This window comes from Neovison vison, chromosome 2 (assembly GCF_020171115.1).
Source record: "Neovison vison isolate M4711 chromosome 2, ASM_NN_V1, whole genome shotgun sequence".
NCBI classification, from domain to species: Eukaryota; Metazoa; Chordata; class Mammalia; order Carnivora; family Mustelidae; genus Neogale; species Neogale vison.
Genome location: NC_058092.1, coordinates 13863420 through 13886336, shown reverse-complemented (window position 1 = coordinate 13886336; position 22917 = coordinate 13863420). Strand labels below are relative to the sequence as shown.

The 22917-nt window shown below is 52.9% G+C and overlaps 2 protein-coding genes across 6 annotated transcripts in view; one reads left to right on the top strand and one right to left on the bottom strand.

Moving 5' to 3' along the window:
- Positions 1 to 12929, bottom strand: part of SLC66A1 (solute carrier family 66 member 1) — an 18691-nt gene extending 5762 nt beyond the window's left edge. The window contains exons 1-2 of one of the 5 annotated variants that reach the window (XM_044237297.1): positions 12486 to 12929; positions 7214 to 7382 (exon numbers count right to left, since the gene is read on the bottom strand). In XM_044237297.1, the coding sequence (XP_044093232.1) occupies positions 7214 to 7382; positions 12486 to 12492 (176 nt within the window). In that variant the 5' untranslated portion in view covers positions 12493 to 12929. Of the gene's footprint in view, positions 1 to 7213; positions 7383 to 11437; positions 11506 to 12485 lie in introns of those variants that run through there. The other 4 variants (XM_044237299.1, XM_044237300.1, XM_044237301.1 and 1 more) reach the window with 4 other exon arrangements.
- On the top strand, positions 11736 to 22917 carry LOC122899518 (aflatoxin B1 aldehyde reductase member 2). Its single transcript, XM_044237296.1, has 7 exons — positions 11736 to 12083; positions 15085 to 15272; positions 15429 to 15533; positions 18900 to 18996; positions 19232 to 19331; positions 19952 to 20081; positions 21429 to 22917. The coding sequence occupies exons 1-7, from the start codon at positions 11741 to 11743 to the stop codon at positions 21588 to 21590; spliced, it is 1125 nt and encodes a 374-aa protein (XP_044093231.1). The 5' UTR covers positions 11736 to 11740; the 3' UTR covers positions 21591 to 22917.

Here is a 22917-nt window from a genome sequence, read left to right as displayed (position 1 = left end):
CTTCCAACCAGGGAACTCAGAGACAGCTGCATCTTTCCAGAAGCATCCATAGCATTCCTCAGACTCCCCTCCAGAGCACCCTAGAGTCTCCCAGCAGGGACCTGGTGTTTTGTGTCAGGCCCTGAGATACGTCACAGGGACCCTGCATTCTTTCTTCCATGGAGGGGAAGGGGGGTGGCTGTGGCAGGGACCCGGGGCCTGGCGCTGCCCTATCTTCAGGAGCGGTTCATGATAAGATGGGCCAAACCACAGCCTGTGGCCTTCAAAGGGCAATGTGGCTGGGCTGGGCGATGGCCTGAGTTTGACCTCAGGGCTTTGGGTAAACTGGTGGTTTGTATTTTTGGTTGTTTTTTTGTTTTTTTAAGATTGTATTTATTTATTTGACAGACAAAGATCACAAGTAGGCAGAGAGGCAGAGAGAGAGGGGGAAGCAGGCTCCCTGCTAAGCAGAGAGCCCAATGCAGGGCTCGATTGGGATCATGACCCGAGCTGAAGGCAGAGGCTTTAACCCATTGAGCCACCCAGGTGCCCCTGGTGGTTTTTCTCAAAGGCCAGTGTCAGCAGGAGCTCCAGGCTGACAACAGGTGTTAAAGGGTTTCAGGCAGAGGTCTGACTATGAACTCTTTCAGTCCTGCAGACTACCCACCCCCCCACCCAGGGCAGGTCTAGTCCCGATGCTCCTCCTGGGGCAGGGAGACTCAGGGCACACAGAGGCCAGAAGCCAGGATTACAGCCAGACCCTGAGCCCTCCCCCTCCAGTCACTCTGCACCTCTATGCAACTGCCATTTACTCTTTTTCTGTTTAACCCTCTGTGTGTATTTATTTTATTTATACATATATATACATAGATCTATGTATATATATATTAGAGAGCAAGGAAAGGCAGAGGAAGAGAAAGAAATCCTTTTAAGTTTTTTTATAAAGATGTATTTACTGGGGCACCTGGGTGGCTCAGTGGGTTAAGCCTCTGCCTTCAGCTCAGGTCATGATCTCAGGGTCCTGGGATCGAGCCCCACTTCGGGCTCTCTGCTCGGCAGGGAGCCTGCTTCCTCCTCTCTCTCTGCCTGCCTCTCTGCCTGCTTGTGATTTCTCTCTGTCAAATAAATAAATAAAATATTAAAATAAAAAAGATGTCTTTATTTATTTGAGAGAGAGAGCTAGAGCACAAGTGGGGGGTGGCAGGAGAGGGAGAGAGACAGAGGGAGAGAATCCCAAGCAGGGTCTGAGCTCCAGGCCCGACATGACCTGAGCTAAAACCAAGAGTCAGCCGTTTACCGGACAGAGCCACCCGGGCATCCCTCGTCTGTGTGTATTTAATTAAAGGGGGACTAAATGGCACTTCATCTTCCCCAAGACCCAAGTCAGAACCTGAGAATGCCGGGTATGGCCCTGGTTCTTCCCATGGCCAAGCGTCTTCCTCCTCCTCCTCCTGTGGACACCCTCCCGCCCCCCCCCCCAGTCTGCATGCCTCTGTGTCCTACCCAAGCTTGGTTCCCCCTGAATCTGTCATTCCTCTCAAGGATCTTTCTAAAGCCCCCGGCTGGCTGCAATCATTTCGAGCCTCCCGCTGCTCTTCCGGGGAGCCCCCAGGGCCAGCTGTCCCCCTGCCGCTGCCCCCCCCAAGGGGGACTTATTTCCCTTTCTCCAGACTCATCAGCAGCCAGTCTACTCCCTCCTCTTCCCCTTTGTCTTTCACGGCTCAGGAAATCTCACTTCCTCCCCAAGACCTTCCTTGACACAAGCTCGCCAGTGTCCCCTACTTCCTCCTTGGTACCACGGGACATCCTTGTCTCTCCTGGACTCAAGCCTCCTGAGGGCAAGAAGAGTGTCCAGCTCGGGCCTGGCACCAGGGAGGCCCCTAATTAAGGTGTAGCCTATGGCCCTTAAAGCCCCTTCTAGGACATGCGATTTGGCCTTCCTGCCTCAAATCTCGCTCCCTGTCCCCCCAGTCCTTCCCTGTGACTCCCAGACGGCCTTTTAAAGATGGCTGGATTGGAAACTCTGCAAAGGCAAGGAAAGCGTCTGTTTTGTTTACTTGCAACATATCTACTATGGCACCGGGAACAAGCTAATTCAATGAAAATGTCAAGTCCACAATGAGGTAGTAGGATAACTCCATGGGGAAAAGAACGTCTTTGAAACACAGGGTACTGGGACAACCAGACATCTCCATGCAAAAGAATGAGACTGGACCCCTACCCTATACCATACACAAAATATAACTCAAACTGTAGCAAAAACCTATTAAAAAGAAAACCACAGGCCCAAGATGGGAGTCACTTAGGCCAAATCAACAAACAGAGGCTTAATAACTAACCTAATCACATAGAAATGTAGTCTTAATGGGTCAGGAATTTTCTGGCCAGTAGTCATGAGGTAATCTATCACACGGGCCCTCTCCATCCCCCACAAAGGAAGATGAGATCATCTACTAAGACCCCCTGCAGGAAAGTGAACTTGCCTGATATAATCCTTCCTCCCTCAGTAATTTCGTGCCCCAGCCTCTTTCCTATAAAACCTTCCATTTTATAAAACTCTTGGGAACATCTCTGTTTGCTAGACGGGATGCTGCCCAATTCCTTAATGGCTTGATAACACAGACTGTATCTTCAAATTTAGTCAGCAGGATTTTGTCGGTTAAGTATCAGAGACTTGATTTTGGCTCAGGTCATGATCTCAGGGTTCTGAGATGGAGCCCCACTTTGGGCTCCATGCTGGGCTTGGAGGTGCTTACGATTCTCTCTCTCCCTCTCGCTCTGCTGAAAGAAAGGAAAAGGAAAGAAAGAAAAGGGAAAAGAAAAGGAAAAAAAAAGAGAAAAGAGAAGAAAGAAAAGAAAATATATTTGGTTTTCACCCTATCCCTGGCAGAGAGTTCCTAAAACTCTTGGAATTTCCTAAGTGATTTGAGCAATAAAGGTGCATTTGTTAGTTAATGAGGTGACTGTTGGAAAGCCTCAGTGTGCCCTAAAGATGTGGGCTGGCTGCCATGATGTGATGAAACCCTTGGAACTTTCAGTCCCGTTCCCCTGACCTCCGGGGAGCGGAGAGGGGCCAGAGACGGAGTTCAATCACCACTGGCCAATGATGTCATCCATCATTCCTGTGCAGCGAAGCCTCCAGAAGAACTCGAATGGATAGGTTCAGAGAGCTTCTGGGTCAGTGAACGTGCTCGGGGAGAGTGGCGCCCCGGGAGAGGAACCGGAAGCTCCTGGCGCCCCCGCCGGCATCCTCCGCCCCGTGCATCTCTCCCATCTGGCTCTTCCCTGTATCCTTTCGTAAAACACCAGTGATCTACTGAGTCAAGTTTCTCTGACTTCCATGAGCTGCTCCAGCAAATTAATCAAACCCAAGCAGGGGCTTTATTGGGACCTCCAGTCTATAGCCAGTCCACACCTGTCAGAAGCAGAGGTGACAACCTGAACTTGTGACTGACCTCTGAAGGGGGAGGGACTGAGCCCTTTGCCTGTGGGATCTGATGCTGTCCCAGGGCATACAGTGTCTGAATGGCGTTCACTGTGAGGCGGTGTGGGAAAAAATACACATGGGCACTGGCATCAAAATCAGGTCAATCTATAAAACTGTTCAAGGAAAAGATAACGCAAGAGGGCTTGACTAGCCCCACTCCGACCTCAAACTTTCTATACTTGATTTTTAAGTAGACTTCACACCCAGCACAGGGCTTGACCTCACCACCCTGACATCAAGACCTGAGTCAAATTCTAGAGTCGGAGGCTTACCTGACTGAACCACCCAGCTGCTCCTTGACCTCGAACTTTCTAATTGATAAAGTTCTTCTTTCTAGTTTATTCCTTAACCAGGCAGAAGACCCCGTGGGCAAAGGATCCCGGGAAGGGAAGTGGAACTACCTGCTCAAGCAACCAGGACCGCCCTCTGTCTGGGAGACCTGGAGTGACTGAGCCCATGACCATGACCGACCAGACCTCACCGCCCCACTGCATGTACCGACTGGCCATCGTCCCCAACTTTCCTTATATAATTCTGGAAGGACTGTCAGCACTTGCGAGACAGTCTACACCAGCTGGTGGGTTTCCCGGTGTTGGCCTCACACAAATAAATCCCTTTCTCGCTTCACCACCACTTGCGTCTCTGCTGTTGGATTTGGTCGGCGCTGAGTGGCTGAACTTGATCTGGCTGCCCCCCTCCCGGCCAGAGTCAGATGCTCTTGTGCCCCTGGGCCCCGGTTACAATCAGGGTAAATCTCTGTCACTTGGATAAGGCAACGATGTTTTTTAAGATATGACACCAAAAGCACAAGCAAAAAAGATAAAAAGAGATAAGCGGTACATCATCCAAATGCAGAACTTCTGTGCTTCTGAGGACGCAATCAAGAAAGCGAAAAGAGAACCAGAGAATGGGAGAAAATATTTGCAAATCACGACGCTGTTGTATCCAGAATATATAAGGAACACTTGCAACTGAGGACGCCTGCGTGGCTCAGTCGGTTCAGGGTTTGCCTTCAGCTCAGGTCATGATCTCGGGGTCCTGGGATGGAGCCCCACATCAGGCTCCTTGCTCAGCTGGGGGCCTGCTTCTCCCTCTCCCTCTGCCCCTCCCCACCATTCGTGCTCTCTCTCTCTCGTAAATAAATAAATAAAATCTTAAAAACAAACAACAAAAAAGAACTCTTACAATTTAACAACAAAAGAGCAAATAATCCAATTGAAAAATAGACAAATGGGGACGCCTGGGGGGCTCAGATGGTTAAGGCTCTGCCTTCAGATCCTAGGGTCGTGGGATCAAGCCCCACATGGGGCTCCTGGCTCAACTGGGAGCCTGCTTCTCCCTCTCCCTGTACTGTTGCCCCTGCTTGTGCTCTCTCACTGTCAAATAAATAAGTAAAATCTTAAAAAAAAAAAAAATAGGGCACCTGGGTGGCTCAATGGGTTAAGCCTCTGCCTTTAGCTCAGGTCATGGTCTCAGGGTCCTGGGATCAAGCCCCGCATGGGGCTCTCTGCTCAGCAGGGAGCCTGCTCCCCCCCCCACCTGCCTCTTTGCCTACTTGTGACCTCTGTCAAATAAATAAATAAAATATAATAAAAAAAGACAGAAAGTACGCATGGATGAGGATATGGACGCACCGGAACCTCACACGCAAGGGAATGGAAATGGTGAAGCCGCTTTGAAAACCGGTCTGACGGTTCCCTATTAGAAAGAAAACCATAGAAGGTACCAGGCTGGCTGGCAGAGTCTGTGGAGCACTCTTGATCTCGGAGTTGTGAGTTCGAGCCCCACGTTGGATGTAAAGATTACTTAAAAAAATAAAATAAAGGGGCGCCTGGGTGGCTCAGTGGGTTAAAGCCTCTGCCTTCGGCTCGGGTCATGATCCCAGCGTCCTGGGATCGAGCCCCGCATCAGGCTCTCTGCTCTGCAGGGAGCCTGCTTCCTCCTCTCTCTCTGTCTGCCTCTCTGCCTACTTGTGATTTCTGTCTGTCAAATAAATAAATAAAATTTTTTAAAAGATCTTAAAAAAAATTATATACATATATGCACACACACATAACATAGAAAACCAGGGGTGCCTGGGGGGCTCAGTCGGTGAAGCATCTGCCTTCACCTCAGGTCATGATCCCACAGTCCTGGAATCAAGTCCCTCACGGGGCTCCCTGCTCAGGGGAGAGTCTGTCTCTCCTTCCCTCTGCAGCTCCCTGTGCTTATGCTCTCTCTCTCTCCTGTCTCTCTCAAATAAATAAATAAATAAAATCTAAAAAGATCATAACAAAAAATAAAAAAATAAACTTGCTCCTTGAACACATTAAAAAAGAAAAAGGAAAAAAGAAAACCAGAGGCCCCAAATGACATCACTAGGGCTAGGCCAAGTCATGAAACCGGACTTAACAATGTTTTTTTTAAACATCTTTGAAAGATTAAACATAGCATTACCCCATGACCCAGCAATTTCACTACGTAAGCATATACCCAAGAGAAGTCAAAAACATATGTGCCCACAGAAACTTGCACAGGAATGTTCACAGTAGAGACAAAGCCACATCTATCAGCGACCGGCTGAGTAAATGGTGGCCTGTCGCACGGGGAACATTACAGCAACTGCACAGGAAAGTCTTGAAGAGGTTCTGTTAAGGGGAAGAAGCTGGACTTTCACATGCTCTCTGATTCCATTTACAGGAAATGTCCAGAGTCGGCAAATCTACAGCGACAGGAGGAAGAGGGGTAGTTGCCCAGGGCTAGAAGCTCCGGGCGAAATCAGGGATGACTCATTTCTTTGGGGGTTTCTTTTTAGGGTGATGGAAGTATTCTAAAACGGATTTTGGCATTGGTTATACAACTCTGTGGATACGCTAAAAACACTGAATTATACATGTAAATGGGCTAATTCTATGGTATGTGGACTATCTCTCCATAAAGCCATTTTTAGAAAATGCTGAGCTCCTGATTAAAGCCTTATCTTTCTCCCTCAGGATAAAGCGCCCATTTCCTAACAGTGGAGAAGCCTCACAGCACAGTGTCCTCGGTGACCTCTTCAACCTCCCTACTCCCCGGGCCCCTAATGCCCACCCCCTCCTACCAGCCACAGGACTGTGCCCACATGGTGCAAAGGCCCCAGGTCCTTCGTGCCGTCCTCACGGCAAGCCTGGGAGGTCAGCAACACCGTGCCCATTTTACAGATGAGCAAGCTGAGGTACAGAGCAGCAAAGTACAGAGCAGCAAAGTGTCCCTGTTCCTCAATCACAGCAGTGGTCACACTCTCTTGTAATCACCACTCGCCCACCCATCACCAGACTGTCACAGGACAAGGCGTCTCAGCCCTCCGACCCCCTGCTTTCTCTCTTAGCTGTACAACCTAGAGCAAGTGACTTAGCCTCTCTGGCTTTCCGTTCCCTCCTAAGTAGGGACAGTTACACGGTTATGAGGCTTAAACGAGGTAAAAACATGACACGTGCTCAGAACTGAGGTATGTAGCGTGCACTGAACAAACAGCAAGGGTTAATACTGTTACTGTCACCTGTGTGTTGGCCTTGGCCAGCACCAAGGTGGGGCCTAGGCCAGGCTTCAGGGTAGGGTCCTCCAGGGTGTGCTGGAAATCAGTGAGTGGGAGTGGAGGAAGGAGTATGTTTGGCCTTGAGTCTGGAGAGGCCCAAGGTAGGTCGGACAGACCCCTCCTCCAGGCAGTGCCTGAAGCCATGGCCCCAGCCCGCTCCCCTGTCCTGGTCCCACCCCCCTGCCACCACTCACGGGAAGGTGGATGCTGCAAAACAGACAATCGAGATCAAGCCCAGGCCCACACTGGCCTCATCCCAGCCGTCCTGGGCGCATTCGCCGAACACGTCCCATATCCACCGGCGGGAGCCATTGGGGCAGTCGGAGAAGTTGCCGGAGCCCAGTTTCTTCCAGACCATGGCTGCTGCAGGATGGGGGGAGAAAGAGGAGGGGCCTTTAGCCTCGGCAGGTCTGGATCCTGTCAGCGCCACCTCCAGCAACGCACCCCCCAGTTTCATTGCCCGGCCCAGACTGAGCATCTGAACCTGAGAGCACAATCAGCTTCAAGTACACACAACACCTGTGCGGGGACAGTGCTAGATCAGCGGTCAGGGACAAGTGTGTCCAAATGCCAGTTTTAGCACTGGTCAGTGCTGCGACTCTGGGCAAATGCCTCAGCCTCCCTGTGCCTCAGTTCCCTCATCTGTAAAAGGGGTCATCACGGTGTCTCCATGTCCTGCCATGAACCTGCCGCATCACTTTGTTACAACTCTCCAATGTTTACATTGTTTCCAATCTCTTGTTCTGTAAATTACATCTATAGAGACCAGCCCCCATTAAGTATTTTCTCACTGAAAGTAGGACTGGGGTGCCTGGGTGGCTCAGTCATTAAGTGTCTGCCTTCTGCTCAGGGCATGATCCCAGGGTCCTGGGATCAGGCTCCCTGCTCAGTGGGAAGCCTGCTTCTCCCTTTCCCACTTTCCCTTACTTGTGTTCCCTCTCTCACTGTGTCTCTCTGTCAAATAAATAATTTTTTAAAAATTAAAAAAAGAAAGAAAAGAAAGTAGAACTGTCACCTCAGAGGGTCAGAGAAGGCAGATGGAGAATAAGAGCCAGGTGGGTCCAGGGCTTGCACAGGTGGCTGGCACTCAAGCAGATTCTCCAGGAGCAGCGTGGGAGGGATAGGGTACCTGCTGTCAAGGCGACCAGGGCCACTTCCCCGTTCAAAGCCCAAAGTGGCTGGCTGCAGGGCAGGCAGGAAAGTCCCCTCCCAATTCGCGGGCAGCCTGCACAGTGACTATCACTCACTGTCTGTGCGACAGTCCCAGAGAAGGGACAGATGCAGAGCCAGACGGCGCCATCTCCACCAGGCGAGACTCACCACAGCCCCTGATTACGAAGCTCTTCACCAGCCCTGGGCTAAATACCTTGCAGGCATTTTACTCATTTTGCCCTGTTCAACTTCATGAAGGAGGCGGGGGAGCTCCAAATATATCCAAGGAACCGGGGAAGTGACTTGCACCCAGCCAGGAAGCGGCAGAGGCAGGAGTCAAACCCAGGATGGGCCCCAAACCCCGACTCCTAGCCACCCTTCCATGCTGCCTCAGGCACCTCGGTCCCTGGATGTGGCAGACCCCCCACCCCCAACCTGTGGTCTGGCTGACTGTCCAAGCGCCCCAGCAGCCAAAAGGCAGGCTTCCCCTGTGCGTGTCCCCCGCCACCGTGCTCAGAGGCTTTACTGGCCAGCCTGGGATCCTCTCCGGCTACCTTCCGTTTCTCCCTCTGCCTGCTGCTCCCCCTGCTTGTGTGCTCATGCTCTCTGTCAATAAATAATTAAAATCTTAAAATAAAAAACCAAAAAACCAAGTTCTTTTGTCCCCCGGTCACCCCCCAACGCCCTTTTACAGATTCTGAGTGTGCTGCTCCCTCTCCCCACTGTAATACACTGACACCCTCGTAACTTTCCCGCGAGCTGGGGGAGACTGCCCCCATTTTCCAGGTACGGTAGGGTCGCCCTGCCCGAGTGAGGAACCTGTCTGAGCCTGTCTGTGAAGTGGGAGTGAGGACACTGGCTCCTTGGGGTTGGTGGTAGAGATGAAATGCAGGTAAGGAAGGCTCTCGGCCCCAGGCCTGACCAAGCCATGCAGGGGGGTGTCGTGAGGATGAGAGGCCAGGAGCTCAAACACCCTGTGGCCACGCTCTCATTCCCTTTCCACCAGGTGAGGGAGGAAATGAAGGGAACGCCTGCCCAGTGAGGGAAGGGGGTATCTGGATGACTGTAGCTTGGCTCACAGGGCCCAGAGCACAGGGCAGGTGCTCCCTGATCTCACACAGGGCATAAGCACAGCTGGGGACACTGAGACACGCCTGAATCCCAACCAGAAGGGGCTGTCCTCTGGGGGCTTCCCTCTGGGGGCCGCTGCACACAGGGCCCATCATCTGGAGGTCCTGACCCAGCTAGGGAGTCAGCCTGGCCCCAGGCCTGGGTTCTGGGAATGGGCCCACCTCCTGGTCAGACAGCACTGTGAGGATGGATATACAGGGTTACAACAAAGTTTGACTGCATCCAGAGATTTGACAAGGACCACAGCAGGGGCGGGTGCCTTGGAACCACAGAGGGCACGTCCCCAGAATTCAGGCTCAGTGCCTCTGGACTTCAGATCACAGCCTTTGGGTTTAAGAAGCAACCCCAGGGGCGCCTTACTGGCTTATCTCGTAGACTATGCAACTCTTGATCTCAGGGTTGTGAGTTCAAGCCCCATGTTGGGTACAGAGATTACTTAAAAGTAAACCCTTAAGGGTCGCCTGGGTGGCTCAGTTTGTTGGACGACTGCCTTCGGCTCAGGTCATGATCCCGGAGTCCCGGGATCAAGTCCTGCATCGGGCTCCTGGCTCCATGGGGAGTCTGCTTCGCTCTCTGACCTTCTCCTCGCTCATGCTCTCTCTCACTGTCTCTCTCTCAAATAAATAAATAAAATCTTTAAAAAAAAAAAAATGTAAACCCTTAAAAAAAAGAAAAAGGCAACCCCAGCTGATTCTGATGCACTTGGCCATGCTTTGGGAAAACCTACACTGGAGAAGGCATCTCGGGCCACACCTAAGCTCTCCTACGGGATCCCAAGATGAGTCAGGGAGAGGCTTCCCGTGATAGCTTCTCAGGGAAGCAGCAGCCCTCCAGGCTTTTGCACATGTGGTCTTTTCCCTTAGGAGTGTCCCCCCCCTGGAAGTCCTGGTAAGGAGACACAGTTCTAACATGCCATCTCAAAGATGCCTTGCAAAGGCTGGCCGGAAGACACCTGTCACCTCTTCCCTCCCCCTTCACAAAGCTGAAGAATGCTTATCACAGTCCTCAGCTACTCCGGCTCCTCAAGTCCACACCCCTCCCTTCACCCTAGCCATGACTGACTCTCGGGGCCAGCAAGACCAGCTGCACAGTAAAGGCTCAGACAGTGCTGAGGAAGAGAGAGGAGACAGAGAAAGAGGGAGACAGGAAAAGGAGGGAGGGGGACAGAGAAAGAGGGACAGATAGGGAAGGAAGGAAGGAAACAAACAAACTAGCTGTGAGCTCAGATGACCTAAGTTTGAGGAGAGAGCACTAGGGAACTGACCTGCTTAATGCCCACAGCATAGAATTCCAGGGCAAGTGACAGCCTCAGAATTCCAGTCTATACAATGGGGGGATAACCTATGTACCCACCTCCTAGGCCAACCGCAGAATTAAATGACAGGATCCAGGCCAAGGGATTAGAATGGTGCCTGGCAGAGATTAAACACTCAGTAGGAATAGCCAGGGATGGGTATTACTCTGCTTTGGTTGTACCATGTCCCCCCACCACCTTCCCTGAGACCACGGGGCAAAGCAGCCTTTGGTTAAGGGTTGCAGGGACAAGATGGGCGCCAGTCCCGACACTTCCAAACCCAGCCTCCCCACGTACACACTTCCCAACTCGTCCCAGGCCTGAGGAGGGGAGAGCAATCTGGGATCCCTGTAAAACCACCGCGTAGGTGGAGAGGAGGGGAATCCCCACTGGCGGCCACCCCCTCCAGGCCTCCGAGTCCTTGGCCACCTGGTGACTAAGGCCAGCGCGGGCCACCTGTTTGGCAGGGATAATGACAGGGCAGCTGCTGGGGTCAGCGCTCAAACGCCGCGAGGCCCCCTCCCCTGCCTGCCCTGGGGAAAACAAAGCCGTCGGAAACGATGGGGCCCGTCCGCCGGAACCAGGATGTGAAAAGAGGACGCAGACCCCCAAACCCTGGCCAGGCTGGTCCGAGACCATGCTCAGGTGGGGGACGTATGCCCCCGAGGGTCCAGCTAATCCCGGCCCAGAGCCTTGTCTGCGGATCTCGCGCCGCAAGGAGGGGACAGAAGCCCCCAAAAGTCCAGAAACTGTAAGAAGTAGTTGGAAAGATGTGGCAGCGACGCCCCAGAGTCCCGACCCGCAGCCTTCAGGCTTGCCCCCAGCCTCAATTCCGACTCACCGAGTCAAGTTCCGCCGCGGGTCCCGGCTTCTGCGCTCTGCCTGCACCGCCTGGGTCAGCTGACCCGAAGCCCCGCCCCCGTCCCGCCCCCGTCCCGCCCCGGTCCCTGTGACACGTGGCTCCGCCTCCTCCACCGCGCGCAGAGCGGACAGTCCCTGGGGGCGGTGAATGCGGCGAGAGCGAACCGAGCGTGCGCGGTGGGGCAGCTCGCCGCCAGTCCTTGCTCTCTCCTCGCCTCCCCGCTCCACCCCCGCGGCGGGGTGGGCGGGACTTGAGTCGCCCCAGGGCGCAGGCGCAGACCTCATGCTAAGCGCCTTGTCTCGAGCGGTGGCCGGGGCAGCGGTGCGCTGCACCCGCGGTTCCCCGGCGCCCGAGCTTCGCGGCGCTGCCGCTACCGCCGCCGCCACCATGTCCCGGCCGCTGTCGCCGCCGCGAGCCGCTTCCGGGGCCCCGGTCCGGCCAGCCACCGTGCTGGGCACCATGGAGATGGGGCGCCGCATGGACGTGCCCGCCAGCGCCGCGGCCGTGCGCGCCTTCCTGGAGCGCGGCCACACAGAGCTGGACACGGCCTTCATGTACTGCGACGGCCAGTCCGAGAGCATTCTGGGCGGCCTGGGCCTCGGGCTGGGCGGCGGCGACTGCAGAGGTAACCCCCATCTCCCCCTGCACCGTGCGGCGCCCACCAGACCCCAGCCGTGGCCTGGCCGCCGTCACGACCAACGGTTTCGGCCCCTCCGGGGCGCTGACTGCCCCGCGGATCCCTCCCACCTGCTCCTCAGGCCCCATGCACGTGTCGCCCCGGACAGCCAGACAGATCTTTGTCCTGACCTCCTTTCCCTCCCCTTCTCTTTCCTCTGGGAGTTGCAGTCAGGAACCGCCCCCCCCCCCCCCCCCCCCTAGTCTTACCCCGAGGCTGGTCTAGTCCTTCATTTCCTCCCCGCCTTGCTTCTTGGGGCACCTCTCTGCGGCAGCGGTCCCCAGAGCTATGCAGTACCCCCTCCAACCCTGTCAGGTGCCCCCAAATCGCCCCTCTCCCCATTGCTCTCACCGCCCATGGCTCCCTGAGTACCCTCTTCTCATCCTGGCCTTTCATCAGTCCGTAGACTTTGCTCTGTTCAGCTGGCAGTACCTGGCTCCCAGAGGGACCTGCAACTAGGTCACGAACGAGCTAGGGGATTGGGGTGGTATGGAGTGGGGAGGTTTGTTATGGGGCTCTAAGAGGGAGAGTGGGTCCACCCTACCTGCAGGGAGCTTAGAGTCTAAGGAGGAAGCTTGAAGCCGGGAAGAGGAAACACTTTGGAGGGATTAAGGGGTCAGGAAGAGGCATGAGAGAAGGTTCAGAGAACACTGGAGCTGGGCCTTAAAGAACCAACAGTAGTTCGCTGGGAAGAGAATGGGAGACAGCTGCATCAAAGCTGAGGGCAGGGCTATGCAGACCAGGTTTGGAAATGCAGCCTCTGGTACGTGCAGGGACGGCCAGTACACAGGTGCGGCATGAGTGGAGGATATCAGTGCATGACAGGGACTGTCCCTCATTAGCCTGATGCCCTTGGAAATGCCTGGCACGTGGTAGCAATATAGGAAAATGGGGTTTGGAGCCAACGGCAAGGAAAGAATTCTTGTGATTCTTGAGACTTCTTCCATGCAAAACGATGCTTTTATCAAAGCCTGGGGACAGGCCTGGTGTGCAGAAAGAATACCACTGGGGCTGTGATGGGTGACTGATTATATTCTTTCAAGTTGGGAAGGTGTTTGGGACAGCACAAGCCCCCAGGGTATTTTGGAAACAAGGTTTCCAGGACCTTGAGGGGGCTAGCTATTGCTGGGAAAAGGTCATGGGGCACCTGGGTGGCACAGTTGGTTAAGTCCATTGGATCCTTGAGCTCTCATGTTGGGCTCTGTGCTCAGTGCGGATTCTGTTTAAGATTCTCTCCTCCCTCAGTTTCTTCCCCCTAAAATAAATAAAATAAATCTTAAAAAAAAAAAAAAAAAAGGAAAAGTTCATTTATTACCGTTAGTAAAAACTCAGTCACGAGGCCCTTCAGATGTGTATCGGTCGGATATATGCCTGGAGGATCATTACCGACATGTCTTGCGGGGGTAGAGATAAAGGAGAAGTTTCTAAAGGAATTTTTGTATGTTAAAGTAGGCTTACAGGATCCTGGAGAAAGGAGGGAAGTGGTCAGACTAAGATTACTACCTCTTGCCTTTAGCAAAGTATTAGCATTGAGGCAACTGAGTTCCTAGCATGTCCCTCTGCCTGTTTCAAGGACATGTCAGGAAATTTAATTTTTTCTTTTGCCTTTTGTCTCCCACATCTGTGGGCCCAGTAAATGTTCACTGTTACTCTTACTACAATCCTCTGCTTCTTCCTTTCCGCCCCTCCCTGCTCTTGTGCAGAACCCACCTCTGGGTCCTCAGATTTGGAGCTTGGTAGATGTGGAGGAAGCTATCAGACCCATGCTTTCTAGTGAACCCAGCTGTCCCCTCCTTAATAATGGAGATTTTGTTTCTGAATCGGTTTTTCTCCTCCAGCCCTCTCTGCGGACTGAGCCAAAGTCCGCAGGTTGGACTGGAGGCAAAGTTCACACCCAGAGTGCAGAGGATTTGAGAACTGGGGACATGGAGAAAGTGTGCACAAGAAGCCGTGGGACTGGTTCTCTCCCACATCCCAAGGGGTCGTGTGCCTCCCCTCTGACCTGCTGAGTTGCCTTTGCCGCATGTGAAAAGTGCACAGTCCTGACAAAATGAGCCGCTTGCTTGGCAGAACACGGTTTCCTTCTCATGGGGATTGTGTCTCGGGTGTGGGTGGGTTGTGCGCATGTGCACGCTTCTCTGAGTCAGAAGGGGCAGGGGAGGGAGCCCAGCTTCTGCTCCTTTGACATTGTACCTGTCTCTCAGGTGGATCTGTGCCCGAGGCGCCCGTTGGGGCTGCTGCATCTTAGCAGAATTCTCGCCGCAGCCTCTTGCCTCCCTGTTCCCAGGCCTGCCCCTTCAAGCTCCCTCCTGAACACACACACAGTAAACATAGCTGACTTAGGTTGATGGGATTTGAGAAAAGTGTTAGCAGTTAGGTCTGCCACCCTTCTCTTGTACCCTGTCCCCCTGTTCCTGGCCCAGGCCCGGAGTCAACACTCTTAAAACTGCACATTGCAGAGATGGGCCTCATGTACAGTATGTGTGCCTTTCTGACTCTGCCCATCTTCCCAGGCTCAGGAATATGCTTCCTACCCTTCCCTGTTGGCGGGATCTCATTCTTAGAGACTCAGCTCCCAGGTCATCCCCATAGGATGCCTTCCCCGGTATTCCCAGGATGGCCACACCCTCTGTTCTGGGCTCCTTTAACACTGGGGGCCTTCTTCTGTTGTACTTATTTATCTTACAACTTCACCTTTAGGCTGTGAGCTCCTGGAGTGGAGGGAGCAGGTGTATCTCCCGGCAAGCCCTGGCTCAGTGACTACTACTAGTGATTGTAACAGTGGTGGACATTGAGAACTTACCTATTTAATGCTCATGATCTCCCTGTGAGGACAGTTCTGTTGCTATACCCCCATTTTACAGATGAGAGAACTGAGGCTCAGAGAACTGAAATAATTTAGACAGGGTCACCTAATAAGCCTCCTAACCATTGTATGCTCCCCTCAAAGTGAAAATCGCTACCAAGGCCAATCCTTGGGAAGGGAAGTCGCTGAAGCCTGACAGTGTCCGGGCCCAGCTGGAGACGTCCCTGAAACGGCTGCAGTGCCCCCGGGTAGACCTCTTCTACCTACACGCCCCAGACCACGACACCCCCGTGGAAGAGACGCTGCGTGCCTGCCACCAGCTGCACCAGGAGGTGAGGCCAGCCCCCGAGCTTCCAGGAGAGTGGAGGCACCAGGGTCATCCAAGAGCAGAGCCAGGGACAGAACCCACTCCCAGGGTCCCCACCCCCGTCTCCCCTTTGCAGTGTCCTGGGCCACAGTGGGTTCTGACAGAGGCCTCTCCCCTGCAGGACAAGTTCGTGGAGCTTGGCCTCTCCAACTATGCCTCCTGGGAGGTGGCTGAGATCTGCACCCTCTGCAGGAGCAACGGCTGGATCCTGCCCACTGTGTACCAGGTGAGGGCCCGGGCCTCGGGGGCCCTGTCTGCGGGGCTGCTGCTGATGCGCGGTTCTCCTGGCCCCTCCCACTGCCTCCTGTGCCCTCTCCATGGCAGCCTGTGGATGGCTCCCAGGGGCCGTGGGGATGACATGCGAGCTCCTCGGCTTGGCCAGCAGACACCTGCTGGCTCTGGGCCTGGCTCCCCTTCCTGCCCGCACATGCTGCTCGGGCCCTTCCTTCCTGCTCCCTGGCTGTGGGCCTGAGCCTGGACCAGCCTTCCCCTTCTCCCAGGAAGGGGTGAGTGCTCAGGGCTCACTTAGCGGGCTCGTCCCCTGGAAGCCTTTCCCGATGCCCCAGAGGAGCCTCCAGTACCCAAACGTCATGCATCCAGCGAGGCTTTTTGAGCCCCTGCTGTGATCACAGAACCCTCCTCTCTCGTGATCGGCTGTCTTCTTTCTGTGCGGGTGTATCTCTGTGACTGAAGTATAGTGACACAGTGTTATATTAGTTTCAGGTGTGTGACATATTAGTCTGTGCGATGCTCTGCTCCCCACAAGCCTGGCCACCGTAGGTCAACATGCAGGCTATTACGAAGCTGTCTACTCTGGTCCCTCTGCTGTACCTTTCATCCCTGCGCCTTACTTGATCTGTAACTGGAAACCTGTACCTCCCACTGCCCATCCTCCCTTTTGGCCCAACCCCCAACTCCTTCCTCCCGACAACTGGCAGTTTGTTCTCTGTGTATATAGGTCTGTTTCTGCTTTTTTGTTTTCTCATTTGTTTTGTTTTTAGATTCCACGTGTAAGTTAAACCATGCAGTATTTTTCTTTCTTTGGCTTATTTCACTTAGCATACTCTAGGTCCTTCCTTATCATGACAAAAGGCAAGATCTCCTCCTTTTTTTTTTTTTAATTTAAGATTTTATTTATTTATTTGACAGACCGAGATCACAAGTAGGCAGAGAGGCAGGCAGGGGCGGGGGAAGCAGGCTCCCCGCCAAGCAGAGAGCCTGATGTGGGGCTCGATCCCAGGACCCTGAGATCATGACCTGAGCTGAAGGCAGAGGCTTTAACCCACTGAGCCACCCAGGTGCCCCCTCCTATTTTTTTTATTTAAGATTTTATTTATTTGTTTGACAGAGTGAGAGAAATCATAAGTAGGCAGAGAGGCAGGCGGGGGGCAGGGAGTAGGCTCCCTACTGAGCAGGGAGCCTGATGCGGGGCTTGATTCCAGGACCCTGAGATCATGAACTGAGCCGAAGGCAGAGGCTTAACCCCCTGAGCCACCCAGGCGCCCCTAACTCTTGGTTTTGACTCAGGTCTGATTTTGGGGTTGTGACGTTAAGGTCCGCACTCAGCATGAAGTTTGCTTGAGTTTCTCCCTCTCCCTCTGCCCTTCACCCTCCTGCTCACATATGTTCTCTCTTTCTCTCTAATAAATAGATAAATCTTTTTTTAAAAAGATTTTATTTATTTATTTGTCAGAGAGAGAGAGAGAGAGAGAGCACAAACTGGGAGAAGCAGGCTCCCCGCTGAGTAAGGAACCCGATGCAGGACTTGATCCCAGGACCCTGCGATCATGACCTGAGCCAAAGGCAGCTGCTTAACCAACTGAGCCACCCAGGCACCCCAATAAATCTTTAAAAAAATAAATAAAAGGATAGCCACAAGCAGAAGAATGAAACTAGACCGTTTCTTTACACCACACACAAAAATAGACTCCAAATGGATAAAAGACCGGAATGTGAGATAGGAATCTATCCAAATCCTAGAGGAGAACACAGGCAGCAACCTCTGTGACCTTGGCCATAGCAACTTCTTTGTAGACACTGTCTCCAAAGGCAAGGGAAACAAAGGCAGAAATGAACCATTGGGATTTTGTCAAGATAAAAAGCTTTTGCACAGCAAAGGAAACAGCAAAACCAAAAGGCAACTGACAGAATAGGAGAAGATATTTACAAATGTCTTAGCAGATAAAGGGCTAGTATCCAAAATCTATAAAGAGCTTATCAAACTCAACACCCAAAGAACAAATAATCCAATCAAGAAATGGGGAGAAGACATGAGCAGGCATTTCTGCAAAGAAGACATCCAGATGGCCAACAGACATGAAAAAGTGTTCCCCATCACTCGGCATCAGAGAAATACAAATCGAAACCACAGTGAGATACCACCTCACTCCAGTCAGATTGGCTAAAATTAACAAGTCAGGAAATGATAGGTGTAGGTGAGGATGTGGAGAAAGGGGAACCCTCCTACACTGTTGGTGGGAATGCAAGCTGGTGCAGCCACTCTGGGAAACAACATGGAGCTTCCTCAAAAAGTTGAAAATAGAGCTACCCTACGACCCAGTAATAGCACTACTGGGTATTTACCCTACAGATACAAATGTAGTGGGGCGCCTGGGTGGCTCAGTGGGTTAAAGCCTCTGCCTTCAGCTTAGATCATGATCCCAGAATCCTGGGATCGAGGGCTGCATCAGACTCTTTGCCCAGCGGGGAGCCTGCCTCCCTCTCTCTCTGCCTGCCTCTCTGCCTACTTGTGATCTCTGTCAAATAAATAAAATCTTAAAAAAAAAAAAAAGATACAAATGTAGTGATCCAAAGGGGCACGTGCGCCTGAATGTTTATAGCCACAATCTCCACAATAGCCAAGCTATGGGAAGAGCCCAGATGTCCATCAATAGATGAATGGATAAGGAAAATGTGGTGTATATACAATGGAATACTATGCAGCCATTGAAAAAAATGGAATCTTGCCATTTGTAACAAAGTGGATGGACTAGAGGATATCTTGCTAAGTGAAATAGATCAGAGAAAGACATTTCCTATCACCTCACTCATGTGGAATTTAAGAAAACAAGGATCATAGGGAAAGATAGGAAAAAATAAAACAGGACAAAATCAGAGATGGAGGCAAACCATGAGAGACTCTTAATCACAGGAAATAAACAGGGTTGTAGGGGTCAGGGGGCAGGGTAACTGGGGGATGGACATGAAGGAGGGCTTGTGGTGTCAAGAGCACTGGGTGTTATATAAGACTGGTGAGCTTTTGGGTAAATTGGAAGGGGAGATGAACCATGAGAGACTATGGACTCTGAAAAACAATCTGAGGGGTTTGAAGTGGCGGGGGGGTGGGAGGTTGGGGTACCAGGTGGTGGGTATTATAGAGGGCACAGCTTGCATGGAGCACTGGGTGTGGTGAAAAAATAATGAATACTGTTTTTCTGAAAATAAATAAATCGGAAAAAAAAAAAAAGACTGGTGAGTCACTGACCTCTACCTCTGAAATGAGTAATACATTAGAAGTTAATTGAACTTAAATTAAAAAAAAAAAAAAGCTGCAGGGTTCCTTCCCTTGACACTAGCGACCTCCTACCCACAGGGAATGTACAACGCTACCACCCGGCAGGTGGAAACGGAGCTCTTCCCCTGCCTCAGGCACTTCAGACTGAGGTTCTACGCCTACAACCCTTTGGCTGGTAGGGGCTGCTCGGGGGGCAGGCTCCCCCAGGGTGGGAGGCCATTCCTGGACCATCTCTGCCTCTTGCTGACACGGCAGGTGCCCGGCCCAGGGTTTGGGAGGCAGGGAGGGCTTTGAAGAGAGGCTGGGCCGTGGCCTCCATCCCTCCTGGGTTCTCCCCAACACCCCCACCAGTCCAGAACAGCCTCTGGGAGCAGGATGGGCCCGTGGCTCTGATGGTGGTCTCCCCGCAGGGGGCCTGCTGACCGGCAAGTACAAGTATGAGGACAAGGACGGGAAACAGCCCGTGGGCCGCTTCTTCGGGAATAACTGGGCTGAGACCTACAGAAATCGGTGAGCCGGGAATGGGTTACATCAGGATGGGTGGGGTGCAGGGTCCCCTTTATCTGACTTGGAGAAATTCTAGGAGGTTTTCCTGGGGCTTCCAAGTCTTCCCTGTTGTCTGGACCCATGTCTCTTGATTCCTGCAGAAATTACCAAACTCTGCTGGGTTTCTTGTTTTCTTGGGAGCTCTGTGAGCAAATGTCGACCCCTAGGTCTTATACTGGATCTTCCAAGGCCAAGCGCTTCCTTGAGGACTGCTTACCCCTTGCCAGGAAGGAAAGAGGGAGCCCTGGATCCATGCTTAGGAGGCCTGGGGCTGAGGCCTGCCCCCACCCCCCAACTCCCCCATACTAGTTACCTTTGCTTCACCAGGTAAAGTAAGGGCAGGCAGTTCTGAAGAACTCATGAAGAGACTAAAGATGTCTTTGAGGTGTTTGGTGAGGCCCCTGTAGCTGCCTCCTGTGCCCAGTGGCTCTGCTGCCCCATCAAGCAAACCCACTGCTGGAAGAGCACCAGGCCCCCATCTCCGCAGTATTGGGTACACACGGCTGCTGTGCTTGGCTTTGTGGCTATAGCCCTAGTGTGACCTCAGATTATTAACCCTTGTGCCACCCCCTTCACCTGCCCAGCTTCTGGAAGGAGCATCATTTTGAGGCCATCGCCCTGGTGGAGAAGGCCCTACAGGCCGCGTACGGCAGCAGCACCCCCAGCATGACCTCGGCCGCCCTCCGGTGGCTGTACCACCACTCCAGGCTGCAGGTGAGCCGGCTGCCCCTGTGGCAGAGCCAGAATTACCTGTAGGTCATTTCTAAGTCATTTGTTCTTTTTTTTTTTTTTTGCCCCCCCAAGATTTGATTTGGGGGCGCCTGGCTGGTTCAGTTAGTGAAGCACGTAAAAAGACTTTATTTAGTTATTTGTCAGAGAGAGAGCATGAGCAGGAGGGAGGGGGAAGAGGGAGAAGCAGGCTGAGCAGGGACCCCCCCTCCACCCCATGATGCGGGACTAGATCCCAGGATCATGTCCTGAGCCAAAGGCAGACACTTGATTGACTGAGCCACCCAGGTGTCCTGGCATGTGATTCTTGATCTCAGGGTGGTGAGGTCAAGCCCCATGTTGGGCATGGAGCCCGTTTTGGGGGGTTTTTTTTGTTTGTTTTAAGATTTTATTTTTTATTTTTTTTTTAAAGGTTTTATTTATTTATTTGACAGAGAGAAATCACAAGTAGACGGAGAGGCAGGCAGAGAGAGAGAGGGAAGCAGGCTCCCTGCTGAGCAGAGAGCCCGATGCGGGACTCGATCCCAGGACCCTGAGATCATGACCTGAGCCGAAGGCAGTGGCTTAACCCACTGAGCCACCCAGGCGCCCCTAAGATTTTATTTTTAAGTGATCTCCGCCCCCAGTGTGGGGCTCGAACTCACAACCCTGAGACCGAGAGTCATATGCTGCACCGAAGGAGCCAGCCAGGAGCCCCACCTAAGCAGTTTTTCCCGGTGAGAGAGCTGGGGAGCAGCTGTTGCGCTGTCCTGAGCTGCCGTCTGAGCACCAGGCCCTGGATGCGGGCTTCACATACGTGTACTTAGGTACTCTTCTGGCCCTACGAAGTGCCATTCCCTCAGTTTTACAGATGAGGAAATGGGTTCACACCGCTGTGCAGGGGGTAGAAGATATCTCCAACCTCATTATCCTCACGCACTCTTTGGTGGGAGTTGGAGCGCCCTGTCTCTGTTTGGCTAAAACCCTTCTGCATCAGCCTGACGTACAGCGTTTGACGTGCAGAGAGTACTTTTCCACAAACGGGGCTCAGTGCCTGGCCTTCCTCTTCCCTGTAACCACGCTGAGGATAGAGAAGACCGAGTCACTGAGAGGCAGAATGACTGAGCCCCGGGTCCAGCTGAGTGGCCGAGCTGGGCTCTGAGCCCAGGTCTGTCTGAGGATAAGCAGAGAGACAGCGGGGCTTGGGGTCACATCGTAAAAATCACTGAGCGCGTCAGGCTCCGTATGGAACTCTATTCAGTGTGAATAAACATCCGCGCCCGGTCCCGGCAGGGGCAGGGCGGGGAGGGCCGGCATGTGGCTGGAGTCACAGCTGGCTGTCTCCCCTTGCAGGGCGCCCACGGGGACGCGGTCATCCTGGGCATGTCCAGCGTGGAGCAGCTGGCACAGAACTTGGCGGCGACCGAGGAAGGGCCCCTGGAGCCGGCCGTGGTGCAGGCCTTCGACCGAGCCTGGCACCTGGTCGCCCACGAATGTCCCAACTACTTCCGCTAGGGCCAGTCCCGACTCAAGCTGCCAAAGGTTTCTCTCTTTTCCGTCACCTCTTCTATCCTCTCATCCTGACCAGTCTGCCTTAAGTTGATTTAACATGGTCTTTTTTGATTGTCTGACTTGATGCAGTATTTTTCTAGATCCCTCTCCCGGCTCCCAGTTGCCTTCGCTTCCCAGTCTAAAGGCTGGGGCTGTGGTCCGCTTGGGCAGTTTCTGTCTGAATAAAGCAGGCATTTGCCCGGGCTGTGGCCTAGGCCCCAAGGAAACCCCACAAACCTGTCTCCTTTACTGGCTGCCGCCTGTTTTCCTCCTTCCTGGGGGCTTCCTGCCATCAGGGCAGAACCATGAGCTGGAGTCCCCAGAGGGCCAGGGTAGAGCACACGCTGCCCTCAGGAGGCTCTCTCCCGCCTTCTGTCCTGCATCCAGCCTGAGCTGTCAACAGCAGGGCTGAGGTGGCCCTCGCTCGGCTGTGCACAGGGGCAGACAAGCAGGCCGTGCACCCTGAAGTGTACTTTCTCTTATTCAGAATCACCTCAGGAAATAGAGGCTCTTAGAACTAGAATCCCTGGGGCCAAAACCTCCTAAGCGGCTCCTGGCACCTCCTGAGAGGCAGCGTGACATTTTTAACAGACTCTCCATTTCAGCAGTGGCTTTACTCTTGTCCTGGTGAGAGACTCCTGTCTCCCTCTCGTCCATCGGACTCTCAGCCTTTCCCTGGGTCACCTGCTGTTGGAGGTGGAGTGTGGCATGGGCAGCCAGGGTCCCCATTTCCTTTGGCAAACCCCCTACTCCAAGCAGGGGCATCCGACACTGGGGAAGAAAAATCCCAGGTCTGGTGGTTGCTTCCCAGTGCAGAAAAATCCGTCTAGCCCTGGGTGGGAGGCTGGGGTGTGGGCCAAGCAGCCGAAGTCAGTACTTGGGGCTTGCTTATCTGGAAGTGAAGAAGGGGGCTCTGCTTGGAAATGCCAGACCAAAGCACCAATCAGCAGCACTCTTTTCTTCTAGCAAATGTCCCATTTGCCGTCTAGAGGGAGATACCTTGCAGACAAAATTGTATTCTCTACAAAACAGTCACCCTCCCTTGTCCTCATCCACAATAAAATGCCCTCAGCAGGGTGGTATATCGGTACCATTGTACAATTAGCTCTCCTAAAATCAAATTGCTTAAAATGACAGAATCCCCAAATTTAGATCAAAGAGTCAATGCAATCCCTATCAAAAGTCCAACTGGTTTTTTGTTTTATCTTTTTTTTAAACAAATTCATAAACAAATCCTAAAATTCATATGGAAATTCAAGGGACACAGAATACATATAATCTTGAAGAAGAA